The sequence below is a fragment of the Artemia sp. Qi Xiang Cuo genome, chromosome 15 (genome assembly GCF_049724085.1).
Source record: "Artemia sp. Qi Xiang Cuo chromosome 15, ASM4972408v1, whole genome shotgun sequence".
Classification (NCBI taxonomy): Eukaryota; Metazoa; Arthropoda; class Branchiopoda; order Anostraca; family Artemiidae; genus Artemia; species Artemia sp. Qi Xiang Cuo.
Window position 1 is genome coordinate 34,575,933 of NC_142808.1, and position 18,776 is coordinate 34,594,708.

Sequence of the window (18,776 nt, forward strand, 5' to 3'; positions counted from 1 at the left end):
GCCGCAATGGCGCAGCATAGCGCCAGCATGAATCTAATAAACAATGAAAATGAAGAGAAATATTACGGATTTGCGATAAGGAAAACAAAAGTCCCTCCCAAAACGATGCAAAAAATTCAAATATCACAAATGATCGAGTTAATAATTAGCAAATCAGAAATATGGTTTGCGACACCGTCTGAAATACCTGAAAATCTGTAATGCGATGAACAGATTATATCTTACGACAAAGGGGAAGGTTTTATTTAGGTTACCAATAACCATGAAAACCATACAATTACAATTAAAAAGGGGACTTGTTTAGTCCAAATCAAGGTTATAACGGAAAATGATTTAAATAAATGGGAAAATTCTAAAAAAAACCTAGTTAACGGTATTAAAACCTCAAATAACGAATATTCTTTGACTAAATTGAAATTTTTAAAAAAATTTAAAATTGATCATATTACGTATTTGTAACTTAATAAAAAATTTTGCGAGTTTTTATGGATCTTTATGTTTGTATTTTCTGCATCTGAAGGTTATATGGGGCTTTTTCCTTTTTTTAATCTCTCAATTTAAACGACTGGTAATCCCGTAGCAAAACAACCTTATCGTGTGCCGTCTAATCACAAAGACTTGTTAAAAAATAAAATCCATGAATTAGAAAAGAAAGAGATTATACGCCCAAGTATAAGTCCGTATAGTGCACCAGTAATCTTAGTACCAAAAAAGAATAGAGATCTTAGACTCGTAGTAGATTATAGGGCTCTCAACAAACAAGTAGTTAGCGATAAATTTCCTCTACCAAGAATAGACGATATTCTTGACTCAATTTAAAGCAAAAACAAAATTTTTACTTCTTTAGACCTTACCCAAGGCTACCACCAAGTGAAAATGGCCGAAAAGGAATTCCATAAAACTACATTTTCAGCATCCGAATATGGATTTTATGAATACTTAAGGGTACCATTTGGGCTAAAAACAAGTTCAAGCGCGCTATGTAGACCCCTATTGCACCTGTTGAGAGGATTAAGGAATATAATTCATTTTGTTGATGATATTATATGCGTAGGGGAAAACACTGAGCAACACTTGGCAGCTTTAGCTAAGGTGTTCGAGAAGTTCAGGCAAGGCAATTTAAAATGCCGGACTGAGAAAGTAAATTTATTTCAATCCAAAATTAAATTTATAGGAGTAGTAGTAACCCAGGGAGAGATATCCCCAGACCCTGATAAAATGAAATGTGTTGAAAACCTCAAACCCCCCAGAACTATGAAAGAATTAAGGGGAATTTTATGACTTACTGGCTACTTTAGAAAATTTGTACGCAATTATTCCCAAATTGCGAAACCCCTCACGGACTTAACCACAGGAAACTCACATAGTGTTACCTGGTCCCAGGAAGCTCAAAATTCCCTAGACCAACTCAAAAAGGCGCTCACTTCTGAACCAATTTTATCACTCCCTGATTTCGAAAACGGAAAATTCATCGTTACCACTGATGCTAGCTCAAAGGGCATATGTGCTATCCTTTCGCAAACAATCCCAGTAGAAAACCCTAACCCTCTACAGGGAACACCTAAACAAATAGAAAAAGTTATATGCTATTCAAGTAAAACTTTATCAAAGGGCGAAAGCAGCTATTCCGCCACAAACTTAGAATTGTTATCTATTATCTACCACTTGGACAAATTTAGGCATTATTTAATTGGTAGAAAATTTATACTATGATCAGACCATAAAAGCTTGCAGTACCTGCGCACATTTAAAAACCCCACGGGCATTCTAGCTAGATGGATTATGAAAATCCAAGACCTAGATTATAATTTTGAACATTTAAAGGGAAAACAAAACGCAGCTTGTGACTGTTTGAGTAGATATCCAGAAAATAGTCCGTCGGAAAATGAAAAAAATGAAGTTAACGCTAGAAATGCCAAAATTAAACATAGATGTAAGAAAAACAAAGTCAAAGACTCAGTAAAAGAGAATAAGATTAACTGTTGTCCCTTGTCTTTGGAAAATATAAAAAGAAAGCAAAAAGGACGCAATGTGTTTAGCACTAACTGACTATTTTGTGAATGATGAGGCGTTACCGGATAAATTCAAAACTATTCGAAAAGAGATAGATAATTTCTACTACGACCTGGATGAAGAAATACTGTGTAGAATTGTGACTTCTGAGACAAATAGAAACCAAACCTCAATAATACCTGTATTACAACAAAACGTGATAGGGCCTGCATTTGAATATTTTCATTTGGACCCAGGTGGACATTCAGGAGTTATGAAAACGTTACATAAGTTAAAACAATACTTTTACGTACAATCGGCACTGATAAAACTTAAAGAATTTTTAAGTACATGTGAAGCATGTAATATAAGAAAAATCCCCCAAGCGTATCAGCATCCCCCACTGGGAAGGGTACCAGTAGTACAGTACCCCTTCGATTTTCTCTCATTTGACCTGTACGGGACAAATGGAGGCTTACCTGTTTCCAGCAGAGGCCATACGTGTATTCTTTCGGTTGTATATCATTTCTCCGGATTTACTTTTGCAAAAGCATTAAAAAATCAAGGTGCTTATGCCACAAGTAAGGCATTAGCAAAATTATTTTTACAATTTGGCATTCCTAATAAAATTTTTAGCGACAACGGGAGCAATTTTGTTGCAAAAGTAACAAAAGATTTAATGTGTTTCCTTAATATATAGAAATTGGTGACAGCGCCGTACCATCCAAAAGCTAATGGAAAAATATAAAACAGACATAAAATATTTTCTAACGTTCTAAGTATTTATACTAAAGACAATAGGAGCGACTGGGATAAATTCTTACCTTATTTAACCAACTTAATCAACACTGCTTATTCCTAAACAACAAGATACAATCAATTTTATTTACTTTTTGGTCTATATTTTAGAATCCCTTTTTATGATTTTATTTAATCTCGGATATATTATAAAGACTCAGAAGATTATAAACAAGAATTCATAAATAGGATGAGGAAAACTTATAAGACAGTTAGGCAAGAGTTGGAAAAATGTAAAATAAACCAAGAGCTAAGAAACCAACCCACAGTTAAGGGGAATATAAATTTCAAAGTAGGATACTTCGTTTATCGGAGGAACGAGGCAAAAACAGAAGGAAAAAAACTTTCAAATAAGTATTCTGGACCGTACAGAATAGTCAAACAGTACGTTAATGAATATACCTTTAAAATGGAGAACCCCGATAGTGGAAAAACTTACAAGGTGCATGTTAGCAGAATAAAAACAGCCAAATTTCCAGAGAGATGGATATCCCATCCCTCTTGTACTGATTCGTCAGATTCGGACAATGAGACCCCTAGGTCAAGACTCGCAGAGCTAAAACCCTTTAGTTTTAAACAAGGTTATTTTGAAAATGACAGTGATGAACAAAACTTTGAAGAATTATTAGCAATGGAAAATCTAGTTGTTCCTAAGAAGTAATCCATAATACCAGGATTTTTTCATGAAATAAAAACGCCAAAAAGTCCAAAAAGTTATTCATCGGTGAGCACGGGAGATTTAGATTATACAATATCTCTAAAAACCCAATTTTTCCCCGATAGACTCTCGACACCAAGTCCCCCCAAAATATTTCCAGACGATATGGTTTCCCCTGCAACACCAATAGAAAGGCCCCCGTCCTTACAGGAAGAATTAAACAGAGCTGTAGAAACCCCCGGTATTACTGTAAAGAAAACTCCTCCCAAAGATTTAACTAAAACAAACCTGCGAGAAGCTATGGATTTAATAAATTTTCCCATAAAAACGAGTCAAAGTACATTGCCCGGGAATAATACTCCAAAGGATGACCAGCAAGGTCAATATCATGATATAACGGTGTCCAAGGTCAAACCTAAACACGACTGGATGTGGACTTTACGGAGGGACTCCCTATTGCAAAGAAATCCCCATCCCCCTGAAGACATGGCCTTCAAACACTGGAGGAACCCCGCATAAACTATTGAGTCCTCCTAAAGCTCTCAAGAATCTTTCGAATCCCCCGAGTTGAGAACTCAAGGCGAGGACTGAGAGAATAAACCTTCTACTTCCAGAGGAGTAGAAATTTACGAAGGAAGAGGAGGTGACACCTCAAAAAGTGCCACCTCTAAAAGTCCTAATCCGGATTCGTCGGAAACCAGTTCAGAAGAGTCTGATGGTGAATCGAAACCAAATAGTAGCTAAAGAAATAGGGAAATCAAGGCCGACCTCAGCAGCCGCACACGGGAAACAAACGATATTAAAAGGGCATGAATTTTTGAAAAAAAAATAAAAAAAATTTGACACTATTTTGTTATACAGACCGAAACAGAAAAAACCGCAATAAACAGCGGATAAAATCACGACACAGTCAGGTAGAACTGTCAAAAAACCCAAGAGATGGAAATATCCATAATTAATGAAAATGCAAATTTCAAATATATTAATCTTTGAAATAAATTCAAACCCTAATAAATTAGACAGTGTGCAAGTAAATTTAACCAATTAAATATTAATGAAAAAAAAAAAAAATAATACGAGGGAGGTCAACCCGTTGACGATCACATAAAATCACCGGTAGGAAGCTAGTGGTCTACTGAAAACGACAACTCGCGTTGGACGATGTCTTGTGGGACGCCCGTGGAGGACGTCAAGGCCCATGATTGTTTTTTAAGTTTTGTGTGTGTGTTAATGAACGTAGGAAGGAATATTTCTCAGTCCTTAAAGTATAAGGAATTAGTATTTTTATGCCAATCCGGGCCAGTCAAAACAATACTTAAAGGGTGAATAGAAATTTCAGCGAACTCGTTAAGTTTTAGCTTTTGAATCAGAATGCTTTGATAAAGAAACAGAGAGTTTACTTTCTTATAGCTCCGAGAAAAAAAAAAGCGTTTTAATTTCATTATATTATATCTATGACGTATGCTGTCCTACAGCTGTGTTAAACATTAGTTTCAAAGAGAAACAAAGGCATTTATGTCTTCAGCTCCTTGGCGAAAAAAATTTAATTTCATTAGTTTATATCTATGACGTATACAATAACAGAGAGATCACTGTTCTATAGTTCTGTGACAAAAATGTTCTTTAATTTCATTGGTTTATCTCTGACATATCTTGTGCTCTAATTTCTGTGACATATTCTCGCAAGTCAGTCACGTTATATCTTACCTATGCTAACTCAGGTTCCCCTCAGATTTTCTATGAAAAATCGACCCATGTCCTAACCAAGATGGATATTAAAAAAAAAAAAGAAATTATCAGTATAGAAGCGTCTAATTATATGAAATATTTTATCTTAGTGCAGATTATAATTATTTTAGGCCTACAAGTATAATTATGTGCCACTAGTTTGCTTATTCATGTGTTGATTACTCGAGAACTATAATGTTTCTTACTCTAGCAATATATGTACCAATAGCCAACAATTTGTACCTATAATCAAACAACCTATTGGTACGTTTATAGGTATAATTTCACTGTGGATGTGAAATTATATCTCAATAATAATACGTAAAATTTTAAACCCATTTAATCAGGTAAATATATGGATTGAAACCCTGTGAATGTTCAATGGCGACTAAGTAAAACCCACACGGAATTTCCTATTAATGTGAAGGTGTTTCACGCTTAACGGATTCTAATAAGACTTTAATATATTATTTATTTATTTACTGCTGAAGGATTTGCTCAAACAATAGCCTTCTAAAAATATATCGATTTCAGTTCTTCATTATGCTTATATTCTTTGTCAAGCATTAACTGGAATCTAAGGAGGCAGGCTTGAAATCCTGCACATAATAACCTTATTCGAAAGGTGAACACGTTGCACCAATGTGGACTTGTAGTTACGAAAAAATACTGAGACTAAGAACCTCTGCATTTCTGACGTTAAACCCGGAGCCCCATAAGAACGTCTAAGCCAAGAAATAGGGAAGACATCAAAAAACGAGTGGGTATAGAGTTCTCCACTAGTCCTTGTTATGTCTTTTCCCCTCATTGTAGTATCGTTTGCGTAAAACCGTGTGGTTATGACTCCGCACATGCGTTTCTTATCTGTCTCTTACGTGTTAGTACTGCGCTTTCAAGAAAAATATTGTAAAATTTTAACAATAACTTAATACTGTTTTTGAAAGTATGTGCAGCTAATATCGCGATGGTAGGCACACAAAATAATTTGAAGTCATGAACGTGGCGGATTTCCAGTTTTTATAACAGCAATAAATAATCATTTGTATCAATTACCTGCGACTAGACATAAATTAAATGAATTTGATATAATTTGGTTATTAATCCTTAATTCAGAGAAAATGTGATTATGCCGCGTTGTCTTTATTACAGGAAAGTAAATGGACACTTTGGTCATTGAGTATTACAATAAGCTGCCCAGTACAGATACGACCCAGTAGCATCTATTTTCATCATATCTCAACCAGCGAAGAGTACTCACCATAACTTCAGGCAATTTCCATCCCAGCTTCGTCTACGAAAACAACAGTTACCTTCGATCGTCGTTTCTTCGACCATGAACCATATTACATATCAGGTAACGCAATACTTGAACCTCAGTATCAAGTGCTTTAAAGAAATATACAATCGCATAAACGCTGAGAAACCCCTCGGCCAGAACAAGATAAAAATACGTATATATAGCTGTCGATACTCACTATGGACCCAATAATAATGTGACAGTATAGCGATGATATTTGAAGCTAAACGATATTAAACGATATTTAAAGTAAGAATACACTTAAAGACATGTGAAGATATTTGAAGCAGAAATTAAAAGCAATTTGAACTTTAACTCTGAGAACACCATCGAGCAGCACACGACAGACGATATTTAACGACATTCGAAGTTGAAGTATGCTTAAAGACATTTGAAGATATTTGAATCTGAAATTAGAGACAACTTGAACTTTAACTCTGAGAACACCATCAAGAAGTACAAGACAAACGATATTTAAAGTCAAATGATATTTGAGGCTGTTCGAAGTTGAATTTAGAGACATTATATTAAAAGAGTCACCATAATATGACGACGACCCGTTTCAAAAGGCACAAATGAACAATTTTACGCAAGAATACATTCTCTATGTGCCTCAAAAATCCTAAAAAAATGATATGCTGAGAAGAAAAACACCAACATTTAGAGTATAAAGAAGCATTTCCCAGTTGACCATTTGAACGATATTTGACGGTCATTTCCCAGTTGACTATTAGGGAAAACTTACCATTTAAAGACAACTAGACTCGAACTGTTCCATGAAGAAACCATAACGTAAGTGCTTCGAAATTTTTGCCACGGACAAAAGGAGTGAAGGACAGTAATTTACAACAGAAGAGCGTAGTACATTAAGGACACGAAAGGTGATGAATAGATGTAAAGCTAAATGAGTTACTTCCTGATAGCCTTGACAATGCAAAAATCTCAATAGTGAAACTGTTTTAGTATCATCTGTGAATATGTTGAACCAAATATTGTATATTATAAATCATTCATGTATGTACCACAAGTAGAATTAGGTGTAATATTATTGTGTTATTCATTTAACGTTGCGTAGGTAGTATGTAGTACGTCATATAGACAGCAAAATCAAAAAAAAACTAATGTAAGAGTAGAATAGTCCCAACCTTATTGGAAAAGTAAAATAATCAGTGTTAGATATAGAAAAAAAAAATCTTTAGTATAGTAGCTAACCTAGAACCAAAAATAATCTTAGTCCGGTAGATGAATTTTAGATAGGGGTGTAGAATAAAATAAGAAAAATAATTGAAAATTTTTGAAACTCCTAATGGGCAGTAACTAATGATGGGGCGTCATTATGTCATGGGAAGGGTGATATGTACCATGAGTAAGATGTGATGCATTTAAAATACCAAAATAAGTTCCTTTCTAAAGATAATTCCGATTCCTTATAATTAAGCTAAATCTAGTCGCAAAAATTAAAAGTCCTTAATCAGCAAAAAGAGAAATTGCATTTCTAGTTTCAGTCAGACAACGGCGCTAGTCGTTCGAATTTAGCTAAGAAAATTGTAGCAAAAAAAATTCAATGCACAACATTTAAAAGGAATTTTAAAAGGCAAAAAACTGTGTGAACTCCTGAATCATCTGAAATATCTTTAAGAGATTATTGGACGAGGATTCGCGTCCTTGGGCCACGTGAGCCAATGGCAGGCAGTCCCTACAGCACAGGAAAAAAGAACTGCGTTTGGGAGTGGGGTAAATGTGTTTTTTAATTTTAATATGAAGTCAGACTTAAATCGATTAGTACCGCAGATAATTTCGGTCACCATTATTGTCATTGAAGTGACCCGTTGCTGTACAACTAAGCATGTAAGTTAAATAAATCTTTTGTCTTTTTATATGTGTTTGTTTCTCTTATATGTCTGAGTCTAGTCCGATAATAGGTAATTAGTTCGCCAGTCTCCAAGGTAAATGCTCCCGAAGGAATCTGATCTCCGGATAGCTCAAGAAAGAAGAAGCCACATTGGTATGTCTACATATTCAATTTTCTCTCATTAATCGAGAGCGGAGCTAGCCTAGTTGACACAATCTCCAGCGCTATAAGTGGCACTATAGGAGAAATCTCTATCGCCACGAGCAAATCTTTTCTATGACTGCAAATAATACTTCAATGGTACAGTAAGAACGATACGTAAATTTTACGTTAGATACGTAAGAACGTTGCAACATCTAGTACCCTGAGGTCATAAGACTGTCAAAGACTCCTTCTTGAACCTTCCAAATTGAAAGCTTTTATTATGACCTGGCCTTTTAATGTAACTTGGGCACTGGACCAAGGGCTCCATTGTCACTCGAGCGCAACGTTAGGTGGGGATGTCGATATCGCTTTCGTCACACCAATTCGTTTAAGTGTGAATCTGCCTGGTACTTATGAATGAATTTTTTCAAAGTAAACTCGTTTCATCAATAAGAAAAAAACGGGTTGGACGCATGTGTCCCTTTCCCTTTGGCCGATGAAACTATACAAGTGCTATATCAAGTAAAATTCACGAAAATCTTGTTAATTTTTGTCAACTTTTCAACTTTTTGGAAACCCTACTTTCAAAAAAAAAAATCAAGGTACTATCACCTAAATATAATAACTCTCTATACCCCCCCCCCCTTCTCTGGATACCATCTTGATAGGATACCGTCTCTGCTTTAAATAAAAAAAAATAACTTTTTGGTATCCCTGCTTTCAATAAAAAAAATTTCAAGATATTATCATTTAAATATAATACCTCTCTACCCCCCCCCCTGGATACCACCTCGATAGGATACCGCCTCAGTTTTACATTAAAAAAAAATTACTTAATAATTAACTAGGTCACTATATGGTTCAAACAAACACGCAAAATAACGTTAAACAGCTTAGTGTTACTTGAAAAAAAATTAGGGTATGAGTAAAGGGGTAAAAAGACAACAACAAAAATGTCAAAATTATTCAAACATACCTCAAATTATTGGAAAACCGAGTCATAGATTCGCCGTGGCATTCAATAAGACCCAAAGAATCTAATTAAAATGGAGCACACACAAAAGCTAAATTAGGCCAGTAGCCTAAGAGAAATTGTAAAATATCAAAGAAAATGAACAAGTCTCAATGGGGGGCCCTCGGTCTATCAAAATATTTCAATGGTTTCCCAGGGAATTTGATATTATTTTCTTTCGACTCCACTTTAAATGAAAAAAATAATTATCTTTTTGGCATCCCTGCTTTCAACAAAAAAAATGAGGTATTATCATTTAAAATTGATAGCCCCCTATCTTCCCCCTATAGGCAATAATTTACAATTTTCTTATGAATCATATTTTGGGGGTGAGTTCCGTTTTAATCTTTAATTTCCCAACCTTGTACATAGCTTAGTCTATAGCTTCACTGTGTCTCAATAGAAGGTTTTTTTTGGGGGGGGGGAGGTTAAGTGTTTCAGAAAGAAGATTGTATTTTCTTTAATCTATCAGGCTTTCAACAATTGAGTATTAAACATTAAGAAAACCTTATCTACAACAGCAAAAGAAAAAAATTCTGCAAACTTACAGTTCAGCTGTAGAAACAATCTGTCGGCTATCAATTCCAAAATCCCAGCTGAAGGCTGAAGCTGTATAGTAGTGAATGCGTTCTATAATTCTATTCAACGTGAAAATAAAATCCTTGACTATGAATGATGTAAGAAATAGCAATTGGGAAACTGCATTCGAAATGATTTAAACTCATTTCATAAAGACGATACTTTTTTTGTCAGCATATGAAGAACTGTTTATACTGCAATATTTGTAATTGCATATTGCATCTGTCTGGTTTCTATGCAAAGTAACAAAAGAGACAAAAATTAACGAACAAGAGAGTAGTGAAGAATTATGGTATGCAAAGTAATATTTGGTAGGGAAAGTCACTGGTGATAAATCGCTATGGGTGGCACCGTAATTGCGTGATTTTCGGGGAACCAAATTTTTTTTTCGGGGTGACGCAGAGATTTTTGGGGAAATACCCGAAAATTCGGGGATAGTGCAAACCCAGCTTGATTTCTAATATGGAAAATCGAAACACTAAACCACAGGAGAAAGAAAAGCTCCGACTTTGCGGTTGACGCAATAAAGAATTGCCGCAAAATTAATTTAAAGTCAGCCGAACGCCGCCGCCTCTACCGGCGAAGGCGCGCCTGCAGCGTGCCGGTGGCGTAGTGACACTTTACCGGCAGTCGACTGGGCCTCTCGTTGGTGGCGTTCGGTAGATCCGCCGGCGTGGCACCGGGGTCTAGTTTCGGTTACTATTGAGCCAGGTTACTCCTTACTTACAGTTTGTTACCACGAACTGTTTGATTAATCTGATTGTTTGTTTATTCAATTGTAAAAAAAAGTATCTTCAAAAAATATATTTGACAATTTGTTTCTCTTACCTCTAAGGTTGCAACTGGAAATACAAGGGCTTCTCTCTTCGTTTTGCCATATTTATCCGTTTCAGCACACTCTTCTCCAGCATCCAATAATGCCCAATGAAGTGTATATAATAACTTTGAAGCCGCTGTTCCCACGTTTTGAAGACTTATTTCTTTCCTAAAAAGAAGCTACCATTAGTACTAAAGTTTCTTTCCTAAAAGTGCTAGTACCATTAGCACTTTTTAAACCATTTTTTCTTAATTTAAAATGAGTTTTCTGTTACCTAACCGAGAGATTAAATAAAAAAAACAAATTTTTCAACTGAAAGTAAGGAGCAACATTAAAACTGAAAACGAACAGAAATTAGTACGTATATGAGGGGGTATGCCCTCTAGTCAATACCTCGCTCGTTACGCTAAAGTTCAAATTTTGTTCGAATCACAAATCCCTGAATCACAAAGGCTGTTTAATTGGAATAGATACCTCTTTTGAAAGTACAAAAAAAAAGTTTAGCGTAAAGAGCGAGGTATTGACTAGGGAACGAACACCCTTATATACGTAATAATTTCTATCGTTTTAAGTTTTATTGTTGCTCCTTACTTTCAGTTGAAAAAACTTACTGTTTTATTTAATTTCAAATCGTTTTTAAATAATGCTGGGAAATCCGGCGCCCCCTTCATAGAAATGTCCCTTCCCCCAAGGAAACATACTTCATGGAAAGATCCTATCACGTAAACCCTCCTCTGACCCCACCCCCCCCCAAAAAAATCCGTCCTGAAAACGTCTGTATACTTCCCAATAACCAATGCTATATGTAAACAAAGGGCAAAGTTCATAACTTGCAGCCCTTCCCTCGGGAAAATATGGGGGACTAAGTCAACCTCAAAGACATATTTATTAGATTTTCGATTATGCTGAAAAACATGGCTATATAAAAATTTTGATTAGGTCACTTTGGGAAAAAATAAGTTTGGGATGGGGCCAAGTTGCTCTCCAATTTTTTCGGTCACTTAAGAAGGACACTAGAACTTTTAATTTACATCCAAAAGAACCCTCTCACGATATTCTAGGGCTACTGGATCAATACGATGACCCCTGGGAAAAAAAGCTGTTTGTTTTGTATCGAGTTTTAAACAGTTCGTGGTAACCAACTGTAAGCAAGGAGCGACCCGGCTCAATAGTAACCGAAACTCTAAAAAACGGAATATTGATACAAATAGATATATCAAAAGAATCAAATTCTTATGCTGATTTCAAATATTTAAGTTTCATGAAGTTTAGTTTTACCCGTCCAAATTTACGCGCCTGAAAAAATTTGCATTATTTTCAAAAAAAGGGGGAAACAACCCCTAAAAGTCATAGAACGTTAATGAAAATCACACCATCAGATTCAGCATATCCAAGAAGCCTGCTTTAGAACTTTCGAGCTCCTATCTGCAAAAATGTGGAATTTTGTATTTTTTGCCAGAAGTAAGATCACGGATGCGTGTTTATTTATTATTATTTTTTTTTTCCCAGGGGTGATCGTATCGACCCAGTAGTCCTATAATATCTTGAGAGGGCTCATTCGAACGGAAATTAAAAGTTCTAGTTCCCTTTTTAAGTGACCAAAAAATTGGAGGGCAACTTGGCCCCCTCCCAAGCTCATCTTTTCCCAAATTCACCCAATCAAAATTTTGAGATAGCCATTTTGTTCAGCATAGTCGAAAATCTAATCTATATGTCTTTGAGGATGACTTAATCTGCCAAAGATCCTGGGGGAAGGGCTGCAAGTTATAAACTTTGCCCATTGTTTAAATATATAAGTTTTGGTTATTGGGAAGTATACAGGCGTTTTCAGGAGGAATTTTTTCTGGTGGGTGGGAGGGTCGGGGTCGGAGTTGGGGCTACGGTGGAGGATCTTTCCATGGAGGATGTTTCCTTGGGGGAAGAGACATTCCTATGAAGGGGGCGCCGGATTTCCCAGCATTATTAAAAAAAACGATCAGAAATTAAATAAAAAAACAAGTTTTTTTCGACTGAAAGTAAGGAGCAACATTAAAACTTAAAGCGAACAGAAATGATTACGTATATGAGGGGGTTCTACCCTAGTCAATACCTCACTCTTTAAGCTTAAGTTTTTATTAGTACTTTCAAAAGAGCTAACTATTCTAATTAACCGGCCATTGTGATTAAGGGGTTTGTGATTCTAACAAAATTAGAACTTTAGCGGAAAGAGTGAGGTATTTACTAGGAACTCCCTAATAACATAATAAAAACATACAAATATAGAAGTTCGTTACGAAAGTTAATTCGTTAGTTATACGTCAGAACAAAATTTCGAGAAAGCCATTTAGCCAAAAAAACGGAAAAGTGATATGCAAATTTCGCTTTAATTATTCATGTACGTTGAGCCAAAATCAAAGCTGCATTAATTCAAGACAAAACATGTTTTTTTAACTGAAAGTAAGGAGCGATATTAAAACTTATAACGAACAGAAATTATTCCGTAGATGAAAGGGGTTGTTCCTCCTCAACGCCTCGCTCTTTACGCTAAAGTTTGACTCTGTCTTACAACTTTATTCTTTAAAACAATAAAAAACTTTAGCGTAAAGAGCGAGGCGTTGAGGAGGAACAACCCCTTTCATATACGGAATAATTTCTGTTCGTTTTAAGTTTTAATGTCGCCCCTTACTTTCAGTTAAAAAAAACTTGTTTTTTTATTTAATTTTAAAACACAAAATCTAACAAAACTGAACCTAGCTTCAAGCCAGGGTACGAAAATGGACAACGCGCTTGAAGAATTATAAATCCAAGACTAATTTCTAAACTGCTACGAGTCTATCAGATTTTGACCATTATTCCAGTGCATTCCAGACCATTATTCCAGACCATTATTGCAGTACAAATAAAACCGTTCTTCCAACTTTACATTAGAAGACAAGTTTTTTTCATCAGATGAATCACTTACGAATTGGCCATAAAGTGCCCAATAAAAATAAGGTTATACCACCGTAACACCTAGTCAGTGAATTGCAGTTAAAAAAAATAGCTAGGAGCTACCAAAATTTATTTGATGAATTTTAGTAGATCTATATATTCTAAGTTCTTGGATTCAAATACAGCAGCTGCTGTTGAGAAACATTCTAGAATAAATGAGAAATTAAAAGTGGCTGTTCCACCACTGTGTGTGCAAATTAATTTAAAAAAAAACAAGGGAAGTAAGTTTTTTCCGAGGGAAGTAAAGAGCAAAGTTGAAACTTAAAACGAACAAAAATTATTACTTCACAGCCTATCTAACATATATTAATAAAACTAGTACAAATAAACCAACTAATTATGTTTCCCTATGCTTTTAGGATTATACAAAACTAGCGCTATATGTTGATTCCAATGGTACACTTATCATTTTGATCTGACGCCATTTTCGAGGGGTGTGAGGCTATTTTCGAAATCACCATATAATTCTTTTCGCAATAAACTTTTACTTTTAAGACGAGCCAAAATAATAGTTAACGTTCCTGAGTCAGTGTCAGATGGGAATTTTGTTTTCACTAGGCAGTTTTTTTTTTCAAAAACGTGTTTTTTATCTTTGGTTACTATGGGCTGTGCTTCGCTCTTTACTAGGTTGCAGCTACCGCTGCAACCATGATACCTTGCGGGGACATGCTTTAAAAAATAAGCCTAGAAAATGACTGAAAGAAACAACAACATCGGATACCGATATTCCCGATACGATACATGCGATACCAATACGCACGATACCAATACACACAATATCGATACGCCCGATACCACATACAGCCCTTCCCTAGGGACTAAGGAGGCCATATCATCATCAAGACCGACCATATATATTGGACCATTGAACTATGTTAAACAAAATGGCTATCTCAAAAGTTTTATAGGACTAGTTATGGGGGAGGGGGCCTGTAGGGAGGGGGGGGGCATTTGCCCTCTAATCCTTTTTGTCACTTATAAAGGGCACCTACAAACTTAATTCCCTTTCGAATGAGCTATTAATCACCTCTCTATGATGCTCTGGCCACCCCCTAGAGTAGAGGTGACCCTCAAAGGTTCTCTGGGTTCCCAAACGGCCTCCGGCGTCCCAATGGCTCCTGAGCCCCCGTTATATTACTTTTAAGGCTTTATTATATATTTTCAGAACAAATTGTTATTTTAGGGAATTATTTCGGTGGAACAATTAGAGAAATTTTAAAAGATGATTTAAAAAATGATTTTAGAAGAGGATTTGAGGGTGAAACTCGATGGTCGTTATAATACACAAGTTCCATTTGAACAGTGTTGTGAGGTCCCCTATCACAACCCCAAAGGGCTCCGATCCCCCCACCCCAACCCCGAAGAAACCCACCGGTCCTCAAAGGTCTCCCAAGCTCCCAAACGGCCACCCGCGCCCCAAAGGTTCCTGAGCCCCCAATATAAAACTTTTTAAGGAGTTATTATATCTTTTCAGAACAAATTATTTTTTTAGGGAATTATTTCGGTGAAACAGTTAGAGTCATTTTAAAAGATGATTTAAAAGATGATTTTACAAGAGGATTTGAGGGTGAAACTCTCTGGTCGTTATAATACACAAGTTCCATTTGAACAGTGTTTTGAGGTCTCCTACCCCAACCCCAAAGGGTTCCGATCCCCCAACCCCAACCCCGAAGGAAGCCCCCGGTCCACAAAGGGTATCTGGGCTCTCAAAGGGCCCCCCCGGCGCCCCAAAGGATCCTGAGTCCCCCATTAAAAAACCATTTAAGGCTTTATTATATCTTTTCAGAAAAAATTATTATTTTAGGGAATTATTTCGGTGAAACAGTTAGAGACATTTTAAAAGATGATTTAATAGATGATTTTAGAAGAGGATTTGAGGGTGAAACTCGGTGGTCGTTATAATGCACAACTTCCATTTGAACAGTGTTGTGAGGTCCCCTACCACAACCCCAAAGGGAGTCCGATCCCCCTACCCCAATCCCGAAGGAAGCCCCCCGGTCCTCAAAGGTTCTCTGGGCTCCCAAAGGGCCCCCGGCGTCCCAATGGCTCCTGAGCCCCCATTATAATACTTTTTAAGGCTTTATTATATCTTTTCAGAACAAATTATTATTTTAGGGACTTATTTCGGTGAAACACTTAGAGACATTTTAAAAGATGATTTAATAGATGATTTTAGAATAGGATTTGAGGGTGAAACTCGATGGTCGTTATAATACACAAGTTCCATTTGAACAGTGTTGTGAGGTCCCCTACCACAACCCCAAATGTCTCCGATCCCCTCACCCCAACCCCCAAGGAAGCCCCCCGTCTTCAAAGGTTATCAGGGCTCCCAAAGGGCCCCCGGCGCCCCAATGGCTCCTGAGCCCCCATTATAATACTTTTTAAGGCTTTATTATATCTTTTCAGAACAAACTATTATTTTAGGGAATTATTTCGGTGAAACAGTTAGTCATTTTAAAAGATGATTTAAAAGATGATTTTAGAAGAGGATTTGAGGGTGAAATTCTGTGGTCGTTATAATACACAAGTTCCATTTGAACAGTGTTGTGAGGTCTCCTACCCCAACCCCAAAGGCTTCCGATCCCCCTACCCCAACCCGGAAGGAAGCCACCGGTCCTCAAAGGTCCCCCAAGCTCCCAAAGGACCACCCAGCCCTCAAGGGACCCCTCAGACCCTCAAAGACCCTCCCCGAGCTCCCGTCTTTCGTAGGTGAATGTTGTCTGAAACTTATGTTTTGGGGTGTATGGGTTGCTATTTTTGGCTTTTCGGAGTTGGATTTCTTAGTCTTTCATAGGTATGTGTGATCTGAAATCTATGATTTGGGATGGGTGGTTTGCTATTTTTGACTTTCCTGAGCTGGATTTCTTACCCTTTCATAGGTGTGTGTTGTCAGAAAATTATGATTTGGGATGTGTAGTTTGATAGTTGAACTAAGAAGCTGGATTTCTTAGCCTTTCATAGGTGTGTGTTGTCTGAAACTTATGATTTGGGACGAGTGGTTTGCTATTTTTGACTTTTCTGAGCTAGATTTCTTAGTCTTTCGTTGGTGTGTGTTGTCTGAAACCTATGATTTGGGATATGACATTTTTAGCCTAATTGCGTAGCTACTAAAGGAACATTTTGTTGTATCTATTGGTATCAATATTCCGTTTTTTAGAGTTTCGGTTACTATTGAGCCTTACGTGCCTGAAATCATGAATTAGAATGTTTAATTAGCTGTTTGGGTTTTCAGACATAATTTTTTAGATGTTCATGGGTGTTAGGTTCCCGGAGGGTTTTATGACTCCTCCCTCCAATGAATTCAGATGGTTTTAGGACTCATCCCCCTAGATATATCTCCATTCAACCTTGAGCGAAGATATAAAAGTTTGATGAAGTATTTTTCTACTTAACAACTACATTAATAACTTCCAAGATGATGGGACTGTATGACACAGAATATTGCGTAGCTACTAAAGGAACATTTTTGTTGTATCTATTGGTATCAATATTCCATTTTTTAGAGTTTCGGTTACTATTGAGCCTTACGTGCCTGAAATCATGAATTAGAATATTTAATTAGCTGTTTGGGTTTTCAGACATAGTTTTTTAGATGTTCATGGGTGTTAGGTTTCTGGAGGGTTTTATGACTCCTCCCTCCAATGAATTCAGATGGTTTTAGGACTCATCCCCCTAGCTATAACTCCATTCAACCTTGAGCGAAGATATAAAAGTTTGAAGAAGTATTTTTCTACTTAACAACTAAATTAATAACTTCCAATATGATAGGAAAGTATGACACAGAATTTATCAGTTACCGAGGGTTCATTTACTCCTCCCCGCAAGGACTTACACGTGTCTTATGACTCCCCCCAACAAGGTATTCAGATGGTTCAAGAAATTCTCTCCCTTTTAATAACTAAATTCAGTCTTTAACGAAGCTATAATTGTTTGATGAAATATTTCTCTAATTAACAACTACATTAATAGCCTCCAAGATGATAGGACTGTATGACACCGAATTTATCTGTTTGAAAAAATCATCTTGTGGTGTTATATTCGAATGTGCTTTTTTATTATTGTCTATGGATTTCGAAGAAATTGACTGTTATCATTGGTTAGTGAACTAATCTGTTTGAGTATGATAAAAGCTTGTGGAGTACTACATTATGTTATATAAACAGACTGGGATTCTATGATCGATTGTGTACACCACTTAATTATACTGGTCCGGAACTGAGAAATGTTCAGGAGGAAGTCAGTGAAATTTGCAGCTTTTTCGGAGTTGAAGCACTCTACGCAAAGGGCAATATACCTACAGATAAAGTTTTAATTCAAAAGTTTAACCCTAGGCTTCCACTTTTCAATCTAGAAGAGTTTAAGTGTCCTAAATTTGAAGGGGGTTATCACCGTCCTGAAGACGAGGTTAGGTTCTTCACACAGTGGATACCTAAGAACATACCTGATCGTGATAAATCCATAAGACATGTTAAAAACTATTCTATATCATAGGACCATCGTTTCTGGATGTTTAAGAGTGAAGTATGAGTACTATTTATTTTTAAACATTTGTTGTTGTTTTTTTTTCTAAAAAAAAAATCTGTTAATAAATTTAAGCAATAAATTTCTTTAAGCTTAACCCGTCCTTGTTCTTTATAATAGTTCTACTGTAAGCAAGTAACAAAATCTTTCCTGAAGTCAGCTCTAGGATAAACAATGCAGAAACTTCATTTAGGAAACTATGAAAAAAAATTTAAGCAAGTAAGTAACAAACTCTTTCTTGAAGTCACCTTTTGGATGCACAATACATAAATTTTCATTGAAGAAATTATGAAAAAATTGTAAGTAAGTAGGAAGTTCTTTCTTGAATTCACCTGCTGGATAAACAAAGACATTTCGTTCAAGAAGTTATGACATAATTCTAAGTAAGTAACAAACTCTTTATTGTTT

At 36.2% G+C, this 18,776-nt stretch overlaps 1 protein-coding gene across 2 annotated transcripts in view; it reads right to left on the bottom strand.

The window, feature by feature from the left end:
• unc80 (unc80, NALCN channel complex subunit) overlaps positions 1 to 18,776 on the bottom strand; it is a 380,168-nt gene that overhangs the window by 282,728 nt on the left and 78,664 nt on the right. For both annotated transcript variants that reach the window (XM_089101793.1, XM_089101792.1), the window contains one exon: positions 10,889 to 11,045. In XM_089101793.1, the coding sequence (XP_088957919.1) occupies positions 10,889 to 11,045 (157 nt within the window). The remainder of the gene's footprint in view (positions 1 to 10,888; positions 11,046 to 18,776) is intronic.